Source organism: Ranitomeya variabilis, chromosome 4 (assembly GCF_051348905.1).
Source record: "Ranitomeya variabilis isolate aRanVar5 chromosome 4, aRanVar5.hap1, whole genome shotgun sequence".
In the NCBI taxonomy this organism is placed as follows: domain Eukaryota; kingdom Metazoa; phylum Chordata; class Amphibia; order Anura; family Dendrobatidae; genus Ranitomeya; species Ranitomeya variabilis.
In genome coordinates, this window is record NC_135235.1 from 665,769,099 (window position 1) to 665,791,004 (window position 21,906).

At 42.9% G+C, this 21,906-nt stretch overlaps 1 protein-coding gene across 2 annotated transcripts in view; it reads left to right on the forward strand.

Annotated features, from left to right (window-relative positions):
- Window positions 1-21,906, forward strand: part of LOC143766237 (uncharacterized) — a 233,595-nt gene that overhangs the window by 104,122 nt on the left and 107,567 nt on the right. Inside the window, exon 7 of one of the 2 annotated variants that reach the window (XM_077253755.1) lies at window positions 18,127-20,699. The exons of the other annotated variant lie outside the window; for it this stretch is intronic. Coding sequence (XP_077109870.1) covers window positions 18,127-19,394 — 1,268 coding nt within the window. The 3' untranslated portion in view covers window positions 19,395-20,699. Of the gene's footprint in view, window positions 1-18,126; window positions 20,700-21,906 lie in introns of those variants that run through there. 2 annotated transcript variants of the gene reach the window in all.

The window sequence follows — 21,906 nt, forward strand, 5'->3', positions numbered from 1 at the left end:
GGTAACGTTCCACGGCTGCCTATAGTTGTTTGCGGATAGGATCAGGTTGCGGTCAATCTAGTTACCACTTCCCCAGAGCTAGTAGTCTGTTCAGTTACTTAGCTAGTCCGACCTGCGATCCTTGCCACTAGGATCATAACAATGCCTCTTATCTATTGGATATAGGAGGAATCAGGCTGGTGCCGTATGGTGACTAGACCCCAATGGATGTTTCGCATATATGTGCTTTCTCAAGGTGATAGTGTAAAATGCCATGGAGGACCTTTATATTCCCATGCCGGGGGGTCACGTGCCTGTCACGTATACCTGTACCACCCGTGACAAATTGCAATGCTGCATGCGCATCGCATCACCAGCATCTGGTGAGTGCTTGCCGGTCGTCATGCCCACAGTGCAATTGCAGGAGGGCCCGCAAGTGAGCCAGGCCCCCAGTCATGCGCTGAGGGCATAGAGACGCCGCAAAACAGACCTGGATGCGGCAGCGCATGCTCACTGCGACTGCCAATATGGGACCGGAGAGCAAGTGCGAGGGTCATTAAAGCAAAAGAATACCGGCATAGCAGCACCAAACAACGGACAAGGCAGGCATGAAAATATACAGTAAATTTAAATCCGCATCATTATATCGCTATATAGACGCCACTGCTGTGTAGTCCTCAGGCCAATTTGTGGATCAGATCTATTGAGCAGGATGAGATGGGGAATAAAACTTGGTGAATCATGGCATCACCATTTAAGGGATATCTAAAATCAATGAGACAAGTACATGAATAAACACATAAGAAAAAAAAACACCCAACCTGACATAGGGAGAGTGGGCAGATAACTAAACTGTTATCACCATGCCGGATCCCTGCTCTGACAGGCAGGGTCTCCAGCGTGTCACTTCACTCACCCGCTTTGTGATCGGTTCCTTCCTTCCCCATTCTCTACATGTGTCCAGCAGAGCTTCCAGCCATGTCTTTCGGGCACGTGCGCGCACTCCCGCCCTCTTAAAAGGCCAGGGCGTGCACTTGCTATTTCCTCCCCAGCCAATGGCTGAGAGCCATTATGTATATATTGATTTCTCCTCACTGGGGAGGTGCCTGAGCAACCTTCCTGTTCTGTAGTCTAAGTTGTGTAAGGTCACATACCAGTTCCTGCTGCACTCTGTTGCAGATCCTGCCTGCTGCACTCTGGTGTAGATCCTGCCTGCTACACCATCCAATCTGTCCTACTGGTTCCAGCTGCTGCGCACCCTTTGGTCTGCCCTGGAGTGGCACCTGGCGTTTATCGAGAGACAATTCTAACCTCACCATCAGAGTCTCTAGTGAACAGACCGGTGCTCGCTTAGTCACACCCCTCCAGGCTCTCCACGGTCCTTGGCACAGTGGTTCCACAAACCACGTCTTTAACAAATGATGAACAGGAAAACATAAATTCTTTCCAGAAATGAGGAACAGCTTAGAGATTCATTAAGGCCATCCGGAGTCAGTGTGCCCAAGGTGATAATCCACTTGGTCTCATGCTGAGCCAGAAGTATTTTTTACATATCCCCCCTTATACCCATATGGACCACATCAATGCCCCTGACCATAAATGATCTTGGGTCACAGCCATGATGGGTCTTAAAGTGGCGGGGGATCCTTTTGAGTTCTCATCAGTCGGCCACTCAAGATGATATTGCTATTCAGTGTCATCTTATACGGTACAGTCAATATTCTTCCAATCTTCAGCAGTTTATCATTTTGGCCCTCCAGTATCTCCTTCACCATAATTTCTTTATGTTCAATTCAAATTTCTACCTACAAATGCTAGGTGCCCCAATGCGCTCGAGATTCTCACCATCTCTAGCCATTCTGTATATGGCATGGTGGAAGAAAGAATTCATCTTCTCCACCAACAATTGTTTCTTCAATAATATATTATGGTTTGGGAGATATGTGGACGATCTGCTATTGGTTTGGCAAGGTGATCCGTCTTTATTTGAAAAATTCTTTGTCTATGTAAATTCCAATAGCCATAATCTTAGATTCACAGTCAGTGGCCCCACTAAGGAGATTTCTTTCCTTGATATAAAATGGTCCGGTAATATGATTACACAAAAGGTAGACACCTTTTTATTTTGTAAAAACTATCTGGTAATACATACTGTATATCCAATATAACCTGCAATAATAGCTCCTATTCTGTAGCGACCAAATATTTTGTTTGTAGCCATAAAGGAGACTCTCCTGTCTCAGATCCTTCATTATCTTCTTAAGTATAAATCCAAGATCTTGGTCATGTTGGTAATATTTTCATCGCTATTTAACAAGGTTTCATTTAACCTCCGGGAGTGAGGATATGCTGAGTTCTAAGAAAATACTGATGCTTCTCACAAAAATAGAATATCATCAAAAGGTTAATTTATTTCAGTTCTTTAATACAAAAAGTGAAACTCATTATATAGAGTCATTACAAACAGAGTGATCTATTTTTAGTGTTTTTTTCTGTTAATGTTGATGATTATGGCTTACAGCCAATGAAAACCCAAAAGTCATTATCTCAGTAAATTAGAATACTTTATAACACCAGCTTGAAAAAAGTATTTTAAAATCCAAAATGTTGGCCTACTGAAATGTATGTTCAGTAAATGCACTCAATACTTGTTCGGGGTTCCTTTTGTATCAATTACTGCATCAATGCGGCGTGGCATGGAGGTGATCAGCCCGTGGCACTGCTGAGGTGTTATGGATGCCCATGTTGCTTTAATTGCAGCCTTCAGCCCATCTGCATTGTTGGCTCTGGTGTCTCTCATCTTCCTCTTTACAATACCCAGTAAATTCTCTTTGGGGTTAAGGTCCGAAGAGTTTGCTGGCCAATCAAGCAGTGATACTGTTGTTTTTAAACAAGGTATTGGTACTTTCAGCACTGTGGACAGGTGCCAAGTGCTGCTAGAGAATAAAATTTCCATCTCCAAAAAGCTTGTCGGCAGAGGAAAGCATGAAGTGCTCTAAAATTTCCTGGTAGATGGCTGCGCTGACTTTGGATAAAACGCAATGGACCTACAACACTACACCTCAAGTAGCTTGGATTGTGTACCTCTCTACTCTTCCACCAGACTATGGGACATTGGTTTCCAATTGAAATGCAAAATTTACTTTCATCTGAAAAACAACACCTTGGATCACTGAGCAACAGTCCAGTTTTTTTTCTCCTTGGCCCAGGTGAGACGCTTCTGGCATTGTCTATTGGTCTTGAGTGGCTTGATGCAAGGAATGCAACACTTGTAGCCCATGTCCTGAATATGTCTGTGTGGTGGCTCTTGAAGCAATGACTCCAGCAGCAGTCCACTCCTTGTGAATCTCCCCCAAATTTTTGAATGGCCTTTTCTTAACAATTCTTTCAAGGCTGCGGTAATCCCAGCTGCTTGTACACCCTTTTCTACCACACTTTTTCCTTCCACTCAACATTCCATTAATATGCTTGGATACAGCACTCTGTGAACAGCCAGATTCTTTAGCAATGACCTTTTGTGGCTTGCCCTCCTTGTGTTGTGGAGTGTGTCAATGATGGCCTTCTGGACATCTGTCAAGTCATCAGTCTTTCCCATTATTGTGGAGCCTACTGAAACAGACGAAGGCACCTTTTTAAACTCTTAGAAAGCCTTTGCAGGTGTTTTTCTAATTTACTGAGATAATAACTTTTGGGTTTTCATTGGCTGTAAGCCCAAATCATCAACATTAACAGAAATAAAAACTTGATATAGATCACTCTGCTTCCAATGACTCTATATGAGTTGTTGTATTAAAGAACTGACACAAATTAACATTTTGATTATATTCTAATTTTGTGAGAAGCACCTGTAGGTGCATGGTCTGATATCATTATGGGACCTATTGATGTAAATTTGATCCGAGGTAAGCAGGAACTTTGAAGAAAGAGGTAGATGAGAGAAAAAGGTAAAATCCTTTATTGAGGGATTGGAAAGTCTCCATGTGTCTACACTGTGTTCCAAATTATTATGCAAATAATATTTCCTCATATTTTCTCTAAATTACCTATCTGAATTGCAGTCATTGTTATTTTCCAGTCATCTACTATTCTAGTATAATTGCAATGTTTTGGAACAAACTGCCTATGAAAACAGTATCTTTAAAAAAAAAAAAAAAAATTATACTCAAACTGCATGTTCCAAATTATTATGCACAGCAGAGTTTTCAACCTTTTTTTATTTTGAACAAAAAAAATGGTCAATTGTGAAGTTATAAGCATTATCAGCTTATTACAAAATGAAATCAAACAGTTTTCAAGTGAAAACATTATTCTAGGTGATGTTACATTTGCACATAGGACCCCTTGTTCGAAAGAAGCTTCTGAACTCTCTCGTCCATTGAATTTGTCAGTTTTTGGATGGTTTCTGCTTCAATTGTTTTGCATGTGGACAGAATACCCTCCCAGAGCTGTTGCTTAGATGTGAACTGCCTCCCGCCATCATAGACCCTCCTTTTGTTGATGCTCCAGAGGTTCTCAATGGGGTTGAGGTCAGGGGAAGATGGTGGCCACACCATAAGTTTGTCCTCTTTTATGCCCATAGCAGCCAGAGATGTAGATGTGTTTTTTGCAGCATGAGATGGTGCATTATCATGCATGAAAATGATCTTGCTGTGGAAAGCACGGTTCTTCCTCTTGAACCATGGCAGGAAGTGTTGTTTTAGAAACTCCACATAGATTATGGAGTTTATCTTTTCCCCTTCAAGGATCATAAAGGGGCCGACAATCTCTCTCCCCATGATTCCAGCCCAAAACATTACTCCACCTCCTCCTTGTTGGCACCTTAGCCGTGTTTTCATGGGGTGTCCATCAACCAGCCATCCTCCGCTCCATCCATCTGGACCATCGAGCGTTGCACGGCACTCATCGGTGAACGAAACAGTTTGGAAGTCAGTCTTCATGTATCGTTTGGCCCACTGGAGCCGTTTCTGCTTGTGTGCAGTGGATAGAGGTGGTCGACAGGATGGCCTGCGCACAGCTGCAAACCTCTGAAGGACCCTGCATCTTGTTGTTCTGGGGACGTTGGAGGCACCAGCAGCTTCAAAAACTTGTCTGCTGCTATGACAAGGCATTTTTGCAGCTGCTCTTTTAACCTTACGCAATTGCCTGTTGGAAAGAGTCCTCAATTTTTCCTTATCAGCACGCACACGTGTGTGCTAGGAATAAGCTACCGTACATACTTTTTGATTGTGCACTGATCACGATGAAGTGTCTTGGCAATGTTGATTGTAGTCATGCCTTGACCTAAATACTCCACAATTTGTTGCTTCTCAGCAGCCGACACATCCTTTTTCTTTCCCATTTTGGCAAAAAATGTAGGCTGCTTAATAATGTGGAAGAGCCTTCTTAAGTAGTCTTGCCTTTATTTGGGCACACCTGCCAAACTAATTTGCACAGGTATCTGCAATAGCTTTCAGTGATATAAAGAGCCCTGACACACATCACCATCAATGAATTTAAATGACAAACAAAAAAATTCTAACCTTATCACTCCTAAACTCTTTGTGCATAATAATTTAGAACACAGTGTATAAGATGTAGAGAATTTAGAGATAAATGAATTTTCCTAAGGGCTCTCTGAGATACAGTGTATATTCCAGTAGACAAATCCAAAAATGGTTTCAAAGGGATGTTCAGGTCTCCATCTATTATAAGAAGGCCTTCTTTGAATGACTCCAGGGTCTCCAATGTTTTAGTAAGCCAACCTGATTGTCCCTGGTTTGGGACTTAAAGGTTACAGAGTATAACAGAGATATTAGCAATAAACCGCTTGACAAATACATATCTCCCTTCTGCATCAGTTAGGCAGTCCCTCAAAGTGAAGGGCAAATTTTTGTGTAGGGCAATGCTGATCCCTCTAGACGCAGAAAAGCAACAACTACTAAACCAAAGTGGACATTTTGACCTAGTAAGGTCCGGAGTGTGGCCTGACTTAAAGTGCGTCTCTTGAATAAAGTGTGATATTTATTTGATTACCTTCACATTGAATGAAGCTACCACAATGGTGTCAGAAGTGTTTTTTCCAGCCATATAATTTTTTACAAGAAAAAGTCCTAAGAACATATATTCAACAGTCTAGGTACAAAACAACATGTAAAACATCAAACATATCAATATACAACTTATCTGCAGCAGGTTGGGGGGAATCATCCCACCATCATCATACCTTCAATAAATGAAAAAGTGAGAGACAGCAAAACAAATATATATAAAGGTTGACATAATCTGCTAACAGAGTTTTCTAGGATATAAGAGATTACTGTCATGGGAACTTTGAGAGAAAGTTCATGTGCAGTAATATGCCAACCAGCCACCCCCTCCATTAGTTTGGTAGGTTGTGAGTGGTTGCCTCATCGGTAATGCTGCACCTGTGTTGCCGCCATCTTAACCACATGGGCGCATCCTGATAGTGCATTTGTTTGGAGGCCTAGGCAGGTAAACATCTCTGCCTTTTTGCTGTTTTTTCTGAAACTTTGAGAGAACAATTGTCAAACGGAAAAACCGAGTTCTTAAGCGGAAAACAGGACTAGTCCTTAGCTAAGGACCCAAGGAAAAGAATGGCTTGGAATCTCGGGATTTGCCCAGACAAAGGGGCTTTTAATCTTGAGGAACTATTAGAGAACATTGCTTGGGAAAAAAAAACAAAGTTCTCCAATGGTGAACTGATCCAGTCCTTATTGCTAAGGACTAAAGGGAGTGTAAAGTGTAATAAATCTATCCATCACCCAGGAAGGTGTCTTGGCAGTTGTATTCTGGCCTTGAAAGCACTTCCTCTTCCCTACACCGACCAATTTTTCAGGTCTCAGGAGATGGGGAAAGGTAAGGTTGTCGTGCAAGGGCATCCAAGAAGGAACTTCTATTTGTTGAATTCCCAGTAGAGCCCACGATGCCTGGAGTTCTTCACGGGAGCGTATATAGATTTGCTTTCATTCCTTCAGAATGGCGAGGTCAAATGGATATAGCCACCTGTATAACAACTTGTTTGCGCGTAGTGTGTCAAGTAACTGCTTGACTTTTCTTTTTTCGCCAGAGCTGAAGGAGCTATATCTATAGCCTGGAAAATCTGTATTGGGTTGATGTTGTAGGATAATGGTGATATATCTCATTTTGGATAGAATAGCTGAGGTGTCGACAAAACTCAGCAACCCACAAATTATATCTCTTGGGGGACCTGAAGCCTTAGGTTTGGCTTTAGGGCTCAGTGAACCCTTTCAATGGTGATGTTTTCAGCCCTTTCTGAGCCCTCTATAGAGGTAGATATTTCTTTAGAGATTTTCTTAAGGGTGTCAGAAGCATATGATTCTGGAACACCTTTTATTCTTAAATTTTTCCTTCTGCTCCTATTTTCTTTGTCTTCTATAGCTAGCATAGTAGGGTTTAGTTGGTGTTCATGTTGAGCCATTTCATCTTTTAAGGTATCAGAGAAGTCCATAAGGTCAGATTGAACAGATTTGAGACTCGGTGGCCCATTTGTTTACGGTCCGACCTAAGTCCTGCAGAAGTGGTTGCATTGCCTATGGTTTTTTTAGAAACCATCTGGAGACTGGCACTGGGTTAGTTGAGCAATTGTCAAAATCTGAATCCTCATTCCTAGAATCTGTGTCAGCTGCTGAGGCTTGGTTTGGCAATTGTTAAGTCGTTTTCTGAGAAGACTTTTGTGGAATATGTAGCTTTTTTCAAAGAAAAACTTATCCAGTTTTCCCTGTTTGCGTGAAGTTAGACTGCTCAAGGTCTTTGATACTCTTTACTAGTTTTGTCCATATTGAAGTATGAAATATGAGCATATAAGGTATTGTATCACCACCTGTGCACACTTTAGTATTAGGCTGGCATCACAAATGTGAAAGTCAGTCTTCTCATATTGAGAGACCTAGCACTCAACTTTAGGTAAGATGCTGCAGGAAAAATTTATTGTAGTAAATACAGGAAAACGTTTTGGTCAATTACGACCTTCATCAGTTACAGGAGGTTTTCTAAATAAAAGCCGGTAACGGGAATTATAATCACTGCACAATCATATATCAAAATTAGTTCACTGTGGGGCGTGGCTATGTAGCCGAAGAAGGAGGAAGCACCTTATTATTATTATTATTATTTATTGTTATAGCGCCATTTATTCCATGGCGCTTTACAAGTGAGGAGGGGTATACATAATAAAAACAAGTACAATAATCTTGAACAATACAAGTCATAAATGGTACAGTAGGAGAGAGGACCCTGCCCGCGAAGGCTCACAATCTACAAGGGATGGGTGAGAATACAGTAGGTGAGGGTAGAGCTGGTCATGCAGCGGTTTGGTCGATCGGTGGTTACTGCAGGTTGTAGGCTTGTCGGAAGAGGTGGGTCTTCAGATTCTTTTTGAAGGTTTCGATGGTGGGCGAGAGTCTGATGTGTTGTGGTAGAGGGTTCCAGAGTAGGGGTGATACGCGAGAGAAATCTTGTATACGATTGTGGGAAGAGGAGATAAGAGGGGAGTAGAGAAGGAGATCTTGTGAGGATCGGAGGGTGCGTGTAGGAAGGTACCGGGAGATGAGGTCACAGATGTAAGGAGGAGACAGGTTGTGGATGGCTTTGTACGTCATGGTTAGGGTTTTGTACTGGAGTCTCTGGGCAATGGGGAGCCAGTGAAGGGATTGACAGAGGGGAGAGGCCAGAGAATAGCGCGGGGACAGGTGGATTAGTCGGGCAGCAGAGTTTAGAATAGATTGGAGGGGTGCGAGAGTGTTTGAGGGGAGGCCACAGAGCAGGAGGTTGCAGTAGTCAAGGCGAGAGATGATGAGGGCATGGACTAGGGTTTTTGCAGATTCTTGGTTGAGGAATGAACGGATTCGTGCAATATTTTTGAGTTGAAGTCGGCAGGAAGTGGAAAGGGCTTGGATATGTGGTTTGAAGGAGAGATCAGCGTCAAGGATAACCCTTAGGAGAGCTCCAAACATCCTGAGCCGATTTTGCCATAAAATACTGAGTGTGGCTGAGCAGTACTGAGCCAAATTGGAATCCCACACATCGGAGAGCCTTGGGGGTCTCCTGGGAGACCGTTGCGGAGAATCTGTGGAGCCGGAAGCTGCGGGGGCCGAAGCAGGCAGGAGACACCCACGTGCAGCGGCGGCCATTTTCAGAGCGTGCGCCAAGGAGCACAGAACGCGGCGCCGCTCTTAGCTGGAGCCCGGGCCCCCTATCATCTTAGAAGCTGCGGTGGCCGACCGCGCTGGTGGGAGCAGCGAGGTGCCTGCACGCAGGAGCGGGGAGGACATACGGAGCACGGTGCTGCTACTCACTGGAGCCGGGTCCCTTTCATCTTGGAAGAGGCGGCGGTGGATGGTGCCGGTGAGTGCGGTGGGGCACCTGCATGCAGGAGCTGTGAGAGCCGACACAAACGCCGGTACGTGCCTGGGGCAGCGGCCATTAACTTAGCGCACACCCTGACAGCTAGGGAAATTGTGCTTCTATCTTTATCAGCGGCGCCAGGCGGGCGAGTGTGTGCCTGAAGAAGTAGGGGTGGTGCAGTGTGTGCCCTGAGAAAGTGGGACCTGCGCCCCCCTGTCGGGTGGACATCTTCCCTGCCAACGCCATAATATTACAGGGATTAACCCCCTTCTTGCTGCTCCCCCTATGCTAACTGTGGAACTGCACGGCTTGTGTGTTACAGCGACTATCTCTATATACCTGATACCTCAAGCTACCCGCCCAGTGGACTCTTGTCTTATAATTTTGGACTTAATAATACGGGACTTGAAATCGGAATACAGCTTATCCATAATTACCTCTGAGATCACTTTGTGAGATCCCCCTGTGTGTACCCACCATGCAGCACCCTAGAGGAGCAGCGGCTGCTGAAAAATTAAAAAAATTATGCCAAGGACGATTCTCATGATAATGTGCGCAACCTTAGAAATAATCCTGCACCATCCCAGCGTAAAAATCGCCCCTCTGATGGTAACGAGGAGGGAGGAGAGGAAGAGCTGACTCTTAAACAGGCATCAGAGCAGTTAATGCAGGCTATCTCCCTCACTAGATCATCTCTTACGGAGAAAATAGAGGATGTGCATACTGAGGTGGGCCACCTGCGACATGACATGCAAGCTATGAGAGGGCGCATTTCGGAGGTTGAAACAAGGGTGTCTCATATAGAAGACACTATCATCCCTATGGAAGCTAAACTGACTAAAGCCGCTGGATCCGTAAATGCTTGGAAGCAAAAGGCAGATGATTTGGAAAATAGGCTGCGCCGCAATAATATCCGAATTATAGGTCTCCCGAAGCGGTCAGAAGGTTAGCAGCCCGAGCAATTTCTGGAGGAATGGCTTAAGTCTTCACTGGGAGATGGATTCTCCTCGACATTCTCGGTGGAGAGGGCCCATAGGGTCCCGACGAGACCTCTTCCTCCTGGAGCTCCACCACGACCTCTCCTGGCACGTCTTCTTAATTGTAGAGACAGAGATACCATCCTTCGCCTGGCGAGACAGAAGGGCCTTATTAAATTCGATAATGCTACCATATCGATTTTTCCAGATTTTTCCATGGAACTTCAAAAGCAGCGGGGAAGATTTATGGATGATAAGAAACAACTCAGGGATAAGAACATCGTCTGCTCCATGCTCTATCCAGCCCGGCTCCGTGTTGTCCATAAGGGCTCCTCCGTATTCTTCACAGACCCAGCGGAGGCGACCGAGTGGCTGCGGTCTCGCGGGGGGCCGAATGTGGAAGACTCCTGATCTGGGTTCCCTGACTAACGGCAATATAAATAGAGCCTTCCGTCCGGGTGCGGAAAATGTCAACAATACCGGACACTGAATCCAGTGAGGGTATCCCCTTTTCAATCTGACTGTGGGAGTATGGAAATATACTCCCCTACTGTTCAAGTTTTGTTTAGTTTGGTTTTATGTACCAGTTTTGGTTGTTTACTAAACATGGTTGCCGCTGATACTAACTCTTTGCTCTGTGTGATGCCGCTGAATTGATCCCGAACAATAATGATATGCATTAATTCTCCCATCGAAAGTTAACATGGGGGCTGAGATTATATGTATGACCTGGAACATACGAGGTATTAAAACCCCTCGTAAGAAAATTAAGGTTTTTTCGTAGATAAAAAGATATCACCCTCATGTTGTAGCATTAATAGAGACACATTTAACAAGAGACATGGTTCGATGTATGCAAAAACCGTGGGTACAATGGTCCTTACATGCCTTCCACACTAGCTATTCAAGAGGGGTCTCTCTGCTGATACACAAGGAGGTCAGATGGGAGGCCAAGGAGGTGAGACGTGATCCAGAGGGTCGTTTCGTCTTTGTGCATGCATTTATTAATTCACGAGAGTATGTGTTGCTGTGTATCTATAACCCCCCCCCCTGCTAACATGTCAGTCCTCCGTATGGCTTTGGGCTTCTCCTTTAAATATCCGGAAGCCAACGTTGTTTGTATGGGAGATTTTAATCTAGTTATGAATCACTCCATGGATAGATTGAGATTAGACGATGCAGCATCAGGGGAAGCTTTACCTCAACCTCCCTCTCAATTGGCACTGTTTATGGATGGTAGTGGGTGGCTAGATTTATGGAGAATAAATCATCCAGAAGATAAGGGGTACACCTGCCACTCATCTACTAGACAGTCACTGTCTCGAATAGACTATATATTTGGGTCGGGCGGCTTGGCATTACGAGTGGACAGCATTGAACATGGTAATCAGGGGATCTCAGATCATAGCCCAATTATTCTGAAACTTAAATATGGGCAATTCGATAACAATAATAAGACCTGGAAACTGAATCCTTTTTGGTTAAAATTAATAGATTCTAGTGATAGGATGGTCAATCAGTTGAATGGTTTTATTCTAACACACTCGGAACTCCAAAACCTTGGTCTATTTTGGGATACCCTAAAGGCATACTTGAGGGGATGCCTATCTTCTACCATTTCCTATATCAAGAGGGTGACGGCGAGAGAGGATGAGGAGATAGAGCAAAGATTAAAAGACTCGGAGGCCACTTATATAGCTAATCAGTCTAGCAGTAATAGAATTGAATGGCTTACTTCCCAAAGACTATATACCCAACATGCAGACGCTAAGTCAAAACGCAAATTATTTTTCACTCATCAGTCCTATTTTGAGCTGGGGAATCAGGCCAGTACACTCCTAGCCTTCTTGGTGCGCCAGCATGGCGCCTCCAACACAATACTGCAAATCCGGGTGTCCGATGGCTCGTTGGTGTCCTCTACTGGTGCCATACTTCAGGGTTTTTATGATTATTATACTTCGTTGTACAAGTCTAGTAATGGTTTTGATGTTGATGAATGCTTGAATTATTTATCAGATATAACATTCCCCTCGTTAAGCCCATCCCAACGAGCCCTTATGGTGGCTGAATTTACCCTGGAAGAGGTAGAACAGGCTATAGCAGACATGGCAACTGGGAAGGCCCCGGGACCTGATGGGTTTCCCATTGAATTTTATAGGAAATACCGTGATAATTTAGCACCTATATTGCTGAAGGTACTCAGGGAAATATGGGAGGGAGAATCCATGCCCGAAACGTTTTATGATGCTAATATTATCGTACTCAGGAAGGAAGGGAAGGATCCTCTAGACTGTGGATCATATAGACCAATTTCCTTGGTGAATGTGGACTATAAAATTTTTACTAAGATTCTAGCTACTAGATTGAATACGATCATACTAGATCTCATACACCCGGATCAAACCGGATTTATGCCCGGGAAAAATACTTCTATTAATATCAGGCGGGTGCAATCGGTTATTCAATATAGTTCTCTGGAACCGGATAACAGATGGGCATTGGCTTCGCTGGACGCAGCCAAGGCCTTTGACTCCCTTGAATGGTCCTTTTTAATTGCATGCCTGCGGAAATATGGGTTTGGGGATAAATTTTTGAGAGGGATAGGTACATTATATGCGAAGCCCAGGGCACGTATGGTGGTGAACGGTTCTATGTCTGCACCATTTTCTCTGCATAGAGGAACTCGCCAGGGATGCCCTCTCTCTCCAGCTTTATTTGCCTTGGCAATAGAGGCCTTGGCGATAAGGATGAGGTCCTCTGTAGACATTAAAGGGATACATATTGCTGATCGAGTGGACATCGTTGGTCTTTATGCTGATGATATGGTGGTGTTTATGGACCAAACGGAAGATACATTACCTAAAGTAATAACGATGATTGACAAATTTAGTAAATTTTCTGGTCTCTATATAAATTGGGATAAGTCTGCTCTGATGCCTCTCTCCCATACCCTAATGTCATGCCTTGAAACCCTCTCGCTACTACCCATTGTCTCTAATTTTAAATATCTGGGGATACATATGTCCCAACGCAGTCACCTAGATTTGCATCTCAATATATATCCACTAATGGACGTGGTAAAATCTAAATTTGCTACCTGGGACAAGCTCCCACCATCTGTGGCTGGTCGTATCAACCTGATCAAAATGATATTGCTCCCAAAGCTGAGCTACTGTTTTCAGCACAGTGCCGTTATAATACCTAAATCTTTCTTTGCAACCCTAAACTCCCTTACTACATCTTTCATATGGGGGAAGGCTAGGCCTAAACTTAAATTATCTACCCTGCAAAGACCCAAATAGGGGGGTGGGGCGTCCTTGCCGGACTTCTATTTATATTACCTTGCTGGGCAGGCTAAAATGATAAATAAGTGGATGCCCGGGAACTCCCTTCCTAACTCTGAAAGCCATATACTGCATTCAGCTAAAATTGATTGCCCGCTGGGTTTTTTGGAGATGGAGAAAGTTGCTGTCCCTCGCCTGCTTCCTTTGCTCCGATTGGCACGTTCAATATGGAGGCAAATTAAAAAAGTAACAAAATTTGTTGATATAGCAGCCGAAATGCCCCTGTGGAGTAATGGTTATTTTCCGGAATTATTGGGCCACCCTTCTACTGAATTTTGGATGTCGTATGGTGTCCTCTCAGTGAGTGATATACATAACCAGGGGATCTTTGTTTCCTTTGAACAGTTACAAAATACTCATAACATACCGAAATCTCAATTTTTCCACTACTTACAATTAAGATCGGCCTTCCAATCACATGTACGGAATATGGGTACAGGTCGAGCTATTTCAGCTTTGCCGTTAATAGGAATTCTTAACTCGCAGGGTCCTCAGGGACTTATTTCCTCTTTATATACCTATCTGTTATCCATAGGCGAAGGATCTACAATAGATTCAATTAAGGGGAAATGGGGGAGGCTTCTTCCAGATACACTGGGAGAAGAATGGGATGAAATCTTGGAATCTCCAACTAAGGTCTCCCCATCAATCAATAATAGGATTACCCAACGGTACATCATATATCAATCCTATCTGACCCCGATTTGTCTTTTTAAAATGGGCCGTCTTCATTCATCGGACTGCTTGAGGTGTCACTCCAGTGATGCAGATTTTATCCATATGATATGGAAATGTCCGGTTGTTTTTCAATATTGGAGAGAGGTGACGACACTTCTGACATCCTTGGTGTCGATCCCTGTCCCACTTGAGCCACTGGTATGTCTATTTGGAGTATGGGAGATGGAGGCCTGGGATCACCACATGGGAATTTTTCTGAGGGAGTCGCTGTTCATGGCACGAAAGGTGTTGGCACTGCAGTGGATGGGTGGTTCTTCTCCATCTCTTAGAGCATGGGTTGACTTAGTGAACTCAATTATTCCATACGAGCGGACATTGTACCAAAATAGAGGTTGTCCAGCCAAATTTGAGAAGATATGGGGAAGGTGGAACTCATCCTGCCACACTGTTTAGGTTGAAATAACTCAGTATATGCATAAGAAAAGGGTGTACGATTATGCAGACATTATTTACTCACAGGGTGAAATCTACTTAGAATTCTCCTGCAGGCGGCACTATGTTAGTTTTAGAAGTTTTATTAGTAGTTAATGTAGTTAAGGATCAAAATGAGACATTAATGATAACATGCACAGTTTATTATTGTTATAACACTTTAGACATGGCTATGTATGGTAATTTTCTGTAATTAATGGATAATGATGGATACAAGCAAATGTGTGTATGATTTATCCTGCAATCAATAAACGAATTTAAAAAAAAAATTAGTTCACTGTGGTTGTTGTAGGCAAACCTGCTATGAGCATATAGGAAGATTCCTGGAGCTGCAGTGCTCAAAGACGTGGCATCAACCGCTTGTCTCAGCACCCCTTCTCTAGTAGTGCTCACGGTTACATTTTCCAGTCTTCTCATATTGTCCATCAGGATGAACTACAAAATTTAGTTATGAGAATTGCAGTCTCTTTATTAAATGGGTTGCAGGTGATAGGTGCTCTCTATATAAGCAGTGCTTTTGACAATGGAGTTTTGTTGTAATGTAGATTACTTTGTCTTTGATGAAACAGTTAACAACAATAACTTTAATGTTGATCTTGATGGCTAGGATAAGTTATTGTATGGAGGCTGTAAGTAAATTATAAGAAGTTTCAGTGGTATTTATGGAGCTGTGATACCACACAGAAACAGTAGATAGCAGTGTTACTCTTAAGGTACCTTCACACGAAACGACTTTGTAACGATATCGCTAGCGATCCGTGACGTTGCAGCATCCTGGCTAGCGATATCGTTTAGTTTGACACGCAGCAGCGATCAGGATCCTGCTGTGATGTCGCTGGTCCCTGAATAAAGTTCAGAACTTTATTTGGTCGTCCGATCGCCGTGTATCGTTGTGTTTGACAGCAAAAGCAACGATACCAGCGATATTTTACACTGGTAACCAGGGTAAACATCGGGTTACTAAGCGCAGGGCCGCGCTTAGTAACCCGATGTTTACCCTGGTTACCAGTGTAAAATGTAAAAAAAACAAACAGTACATACTCACCTTCGCATCCCCCGCCATCTGCTTCCCACACTGACTGAGCGCCGCAAAGTGAAAGTGAAAGCACAGCACAGCGGTGACGTCACCGCTGTGCCCTGCTACTGCCGGCGCTCAGTCAGTCAGTCAGTGCAGGAAGCAGACGCCGGGGGACGCGAATGTAAGTATGTACTGTTTGTTTTTTTTATATTTTACGCTGGTAACCAGGGTAAACATCGGGTTACTAAGCGCGGCCCTGCGCTTAGCAACCCGATGTTTACCCTGGTTACCCGGGGACCTCGGCATCGTTGGTCGCTGGAGAGCGGTCTGTGTGACAGCTCTCCAGCGATCAAACAGCGACGCTGCAGCGATCGGCATCGTTGTCGCTATCGCTGCAGCGTCGTTTCGTGTGAAGGTACCTTTAGGTTTTAAGTCCAAAGTACAAAAAGAAAGAGAGAAGAAAAAAAAGGGTATAACACAGCTAGTTTTCTTTTATCAGGTTATGCCTGCAACTGTGAGAATTGCTTATAGCTGTTTCTATAGGGTAGGAAAGATCAGTGGAGCAGGGTCCTAGCTCTATCTCCCATCACCAGCATGTGAAAGGTTGTGCTAAACAGTAGTGTTTCACTTCACCCCTGATTCCCAAAATGGTGCAATTTGTGCCTTTGTAACAGTGGCTGCAGAGGAGTCCAGCAGGTTATGGAAAGGAGGAATTCACAGGTCCGCACACTCAGACCCACACCTCTTCCAAACAGCGAGGGAAACAGGGCTCAAAGGATACAACAGGAGGTGAGGTAGGACAGCGTATCTCTGCACCCAGCCCTCTCTACCTGTCGGGACCTGTGCGTGCTTTCAAGTAGGAGAGGGAGAGGGAGGAAAGCTGGAATGGACGGAGTCTATCACCTCACTGGCTCTACAGCAGCTTTAAGGTACCGTCACATTAAGCGACGCTGCAGCGATATAGACAATGATGCCGATCGCTGCAGCGTCGCTGTTTCGTCGTTGTGTGGTCGCTGGAGAGCTGTCACACAGACAGCTCTCCAGCGACCAATGATGCCGAAGTCCCTGGGTAACCAGGGTAAACATCGGGTTACTAAGCTCAGGGCCGCGCTTAGTAACCCGATGTTTACCCTGGTTACCAGTGTAAATGTAAAAAAAAACAAACACTACATACTTACATTCCGGTGTCTGTCGCGTTCCCCAGCGTCCGCTTCCCTGCACTGTGTAAGCGCCGGCCCTAAAAGCAGAGCGGTGACGTCACCGCTGTGCTCTGCTTTACGGCTGGCACTGACACATTCAGTGCAGGAAGCTCTGAGCAGCAGCGCGGACGCCGGGGGACGTGACAGACATCAGAAGGTGAGTATGTACTGGTTTTTTTTTTACTTTTACAATGGTAACCAGGGTAAATATCGGGTTACTAAGCGCGTTCTTAGTAACCCGATATTTACCCTGGTTACCATTGTAAAACATTGCTGGCATCGTTGCTTTTGCTGTCAAACACAACGATACACGCCGATCTGACGACCAAATAAAGTTCTGGACTTCTAGCTCCGACCAGCGATATCACAGCGGGATCCAGATCGCTGCTGCGTGTCAAACACAACGATATCGCTATCCAGGACGCTGCAACGTCACGGATCGCTATCGTTATCGTTGTTAAGTTGTTCAGTGTGAAGGTACCTTTAGCTGTTTCATGCCCACAGATTCCCCTAGAGTGATAAGGCATATCGCTCACATCTCAGAGCTGACTGCGGTATCTCATTAGCAGGGTCAACTTAAGTGCTTTGCGCCTTTTCACTCCTTTAAGGATACAGAGGAGAGAGCTGTTCTGCCTCTCTCTAGGAGCAAATTCCCAGTGACAGACCGGCCTAGATAATATTTTTTTATTCCAATATTTGAGAGGCAGAATGAAAAAACAGTTGAACACCACACATGGTTCATGCTATGAGGTCTTCCTCGAGACTGTGAAATGTTATTGTCTAAGGCTACTTTCACACTAGCGGTGGCACGGGGCCGTTGCTATGCGTCGGCCCAACGTGCCGACGCCCGTTGTGAAAATAATGCCAGACGCGGGCACGTTTGCAGGATGCGTTTTTTTTGCCACAGCGGCGCATTGCGACGTATTCCAAACGACGCTAGTATGAAAGTAGCCTTAGTGAATAATTCAATTTTACTACATACATTCCCATTTCTATAGATATTTTGAGTAGAAATGTTAAAAAATATGTTTCAAGGATATTTTATTCAACATAATAATTCGTTTTATTCTTTGCAGATGGCTTTACGAACAGATCGAAGGGACAACTGGCATCTTCAATTTTTAAATCAGTTGACCTTGAGATCACACCGGATACAATTGAAATGCATGCCATTACTCCAGATATACCATCATCCATTCACAGCAATGATCTATCATCTGCTCCTTTGAAACAGGTCTCATCTTCTGATTCATTACAGACTACTAAGAAAAATAAAAGTCAGAAAAGAGACAATAAAAAAAGAACTTTTGAAGCAAAGAAGCCAATTACACATTCAGAATATGGAAATAGTTTCCCCCTCAAAACATCTTTTGTTAAACATCAAAAAATTCACACAGAGCAGAAGAGATTTTCTTGTTCCAAATGTGTGCGTCATTTTAACTATAAATCCGATCTTGTTAGGCATGAGAGAATTCATACTGGGGATAAGCCATATTCATGTTCAGAATGTGGGAAATGTTTTAGAGAGAAATCAAATCTTAACACACATCAGATAACTCACACAGGGGAGAAACCACATCTATGTTCAGAATGTGGGAAATGTTTTACACATAAATGTAATCTTGTTATTCACCAGAAAACTCACAGAGGGGAGAAGCCATATTCATGTTCAGAATGTGGGAAATCTTTTGTTGTGAAATCACACCTTAATAAACACCAGAGAACTCACACAGGGGAGAAGCCTTTTTCATGTTCAGAATGTGGAAAATGTTATGGACAGAGCTCACAGCTTGTTACACATCAGAGAACTCACACAGGGGAGAAGCTGTTTTCATGTACAGAATGTGGAAAATGTTATGGGCAGAGATCTAATCTTGTTAAACATCAGAGAACTCACACAGGAGAGAAGCCATATTCATGCTCAGAATGTGGAAAATGTTTTGTACGTAAACAAGATCTTCTTAATCACCAGAGAACTCACACAGGAGAGAAGCCATATTCATGTTCAGAATGTGGAAAATGTTTTGTAGATAAATCAAAGCTTGTTACTCACCAGAAAATTCACACAGGGGTGAAGCCTTTTTCATGTTCAGAATGTGGAAAATGTTTTGTACAAAAATCAGCGCTTGTTTCTCACCAGAAAACTCACACAGGGGAGAAGCCTTTTTCATGTTCTGAATGTGGAAAATGTTTTACATGGAAAGCAGCCCTTGTTATACACCAGAGAAGTCATACAGGGGAGAAGCCATATTTATGTTCAGAATGTGGGAAATGTTGGTCAGATAAATCAAGTCTTAATAAGCACCAGAGAATTCACATAAGGGAGAAGCAATATTCATGTTAAGAATGTTGAATATGTTTTGTAGATAAATCAGTTCTTGTCCAGAAAATTCACACAAGGGGGCAGCAATGTTCTTATTAAGAATGTGGGAAATGATTTGAACAATAATGCTGTCTTGCTAAACATTTAAAATCCAACAAGGGGAAAAGCCATCATCATACCTGGAATGTGAAAAATGAAATACTAGAAAATATATTTTGTTAAACATCAAAAATAACGCACATGGGGAGAAACTATATATTTTGAGAAATCGTACAAAAAACATACAACAGCATATTTAAATGAAAAAGGGAAATTACTTTAGAACTTACTGTATTTTTTTGACTATTAGATGCACTTTTAGCACAAAATATTCATTCTAATAAGTGATTAATCTGTAGGCAGCTTCCTGTGACAGAGGAGAATGCTGAGTCAGTGTCCTTCCCGATCACAAAGAGAACTGTTCTCTCCTCCTCCCCACACTGATCTACAGGTGCTTCTCACAAAATTAAAATATCATCAAAAAGTTAATTTACTTCAGTTCTTCAATACAAAAAGTGAAACGAATATAGATGCATTACAAACAGAGTGATCTATTTCAAGTGTTTATTTCTGTTAATGCTGAGGATTATGGCTTACAGCCAATGAAAACCCAAAAGTCATTATCTCAGTAAATTAGAATACTTTGTAACACCAGCTTAAAAAAATATTTTAAAATCCGAAATGTTGGCCTACTGAAATGTATGTTGAGTAAATGCACTCAATACTTGTTCGGGGCTCCTTTTGTATCAATTACTGCATCAATGCGGCGTGCCATGAAGGAGATCAGCCTGTGGAACTGCTGAGGTGTTATGGAAGCCCAGGTTGCTTTGATAGCAGACTTCATCTCGTCTGCATTGTTGATTCTGGTGTGTCATCTTCCTCTTGACAGTACTCCATAGATTCTCTATAGGGTTTGTGAGTTTGCTTCCCTCTTTGAGAAAGCAACGCGAAACGCGCGTTAGGGGGTATTTAGAGTCCCAGGCAAAACAACTACTTCATTATGGGTAAGAAACTTTGCATCAGACTTGCACTATAACTGTTTTTTTGTATATGGTAGATATATGTCCACATGGACACTAGTACTATATAAATACCTATACCATACCTTTATGTGCTAATACTGGTGCCTATTTATATACTTATACCATGGTGCTTTTCTACCTTCTTTTGCCTGTGACTCGGATGTTTTTGCACTAGGGTCTCCTCCCTTCTATTATTGTATTGTAATTTTTGGACTACATTATGTCTTTTAAAAATTGTTGTAATAAAACACGTATTTTAAATTTCGTCTAGAACTCCTTTGTTTGTTTAATACAGCATGTGTATAAGATCAGCAGATTCCACTAAGCACTTCAGATCTTTGGCCTCGGTATATTTTTCGACCTTGTGGAGAAACACAGGGTCTATCTCCAGAATCTGATTTCCAAAAGGTTTCCCCTTTAGTTGAGAAGCTAAATGTTCAAATCACAAAAGAAGGGATCTAGTAGGACATGTAGTAGCAATACTAGGTTTAGTGATGCAGATACAGATAACCCCAGGGCACAGCACCAACCTCCTAGGTCAGTTTCCCCAAGTATGGAAATGTGGATCTGGCTCATCCAGCAGATCTGCTGTATGAGGGGCTGTTCTAATTGGCTGTTTCGGTGTATCTCAGATAAAATGGAGGTGGCCCTCTTTCTCATTACCACGGATAGATTGTACAATGTAGTGTCTATGAAAAGCAGCTGCTGAGTCAGTCAGAAAATACCATTTACCAGTAATGTAACAGTAGAGAGAAAAGTGAAGACCGTGGTCAGGGACAAGCAAACTCTTTACCATCAACCACAATAGAGAAGCGGCTGTGCCCACAATCGTAATCACAAATACCTAATGCTGAGCTCCTAGAACCTTATAGAGAAGACTTTAAAGGGAACTTGTCATGTAAAATAATGCTACTAATGTGCAGATAATACATCAAAAAGAGTAGAAGCAATTAGTCATTAAAAATGTAACAAATTTTATTGGAATATTCTAAAAATAGTTACATTTAAATACGCTTACTAAAAAATACACACCCTCCCGCAGACGAAGCTACACGCGAAACGCGCGTCCGGGTCACCGCCAGCAACCGCAGGTAATCACATTCATTACTCCCTCTCATGCTGCATTTACCAACTTAGGCTGACTTTCATCTAGATCCCCTAATGTATTAATAGAAACCACTTGGTTTATACTTTTAACATAGGGGAACTTGAGCCTCATTTACCCTAAGCCACCTAAATAAGCATTCTATCTTGCATACTGCATATTACTCTCTAGAGATATAATTTTTGGGGGCTCAGCGCATGTTATGGTGAATATTCCTTACTAAATGTAATCTTCTTACCTATGCAATGTTTGGCGGTTCTTGTATAATTTTCCCCCATTTTCTATTTTTTAGTAAGCGTATTTAAATGTAACTATTTTTAGAATATTCCAATAAAATTTGTTAAATTTTTAATGACTAATTGCTTCT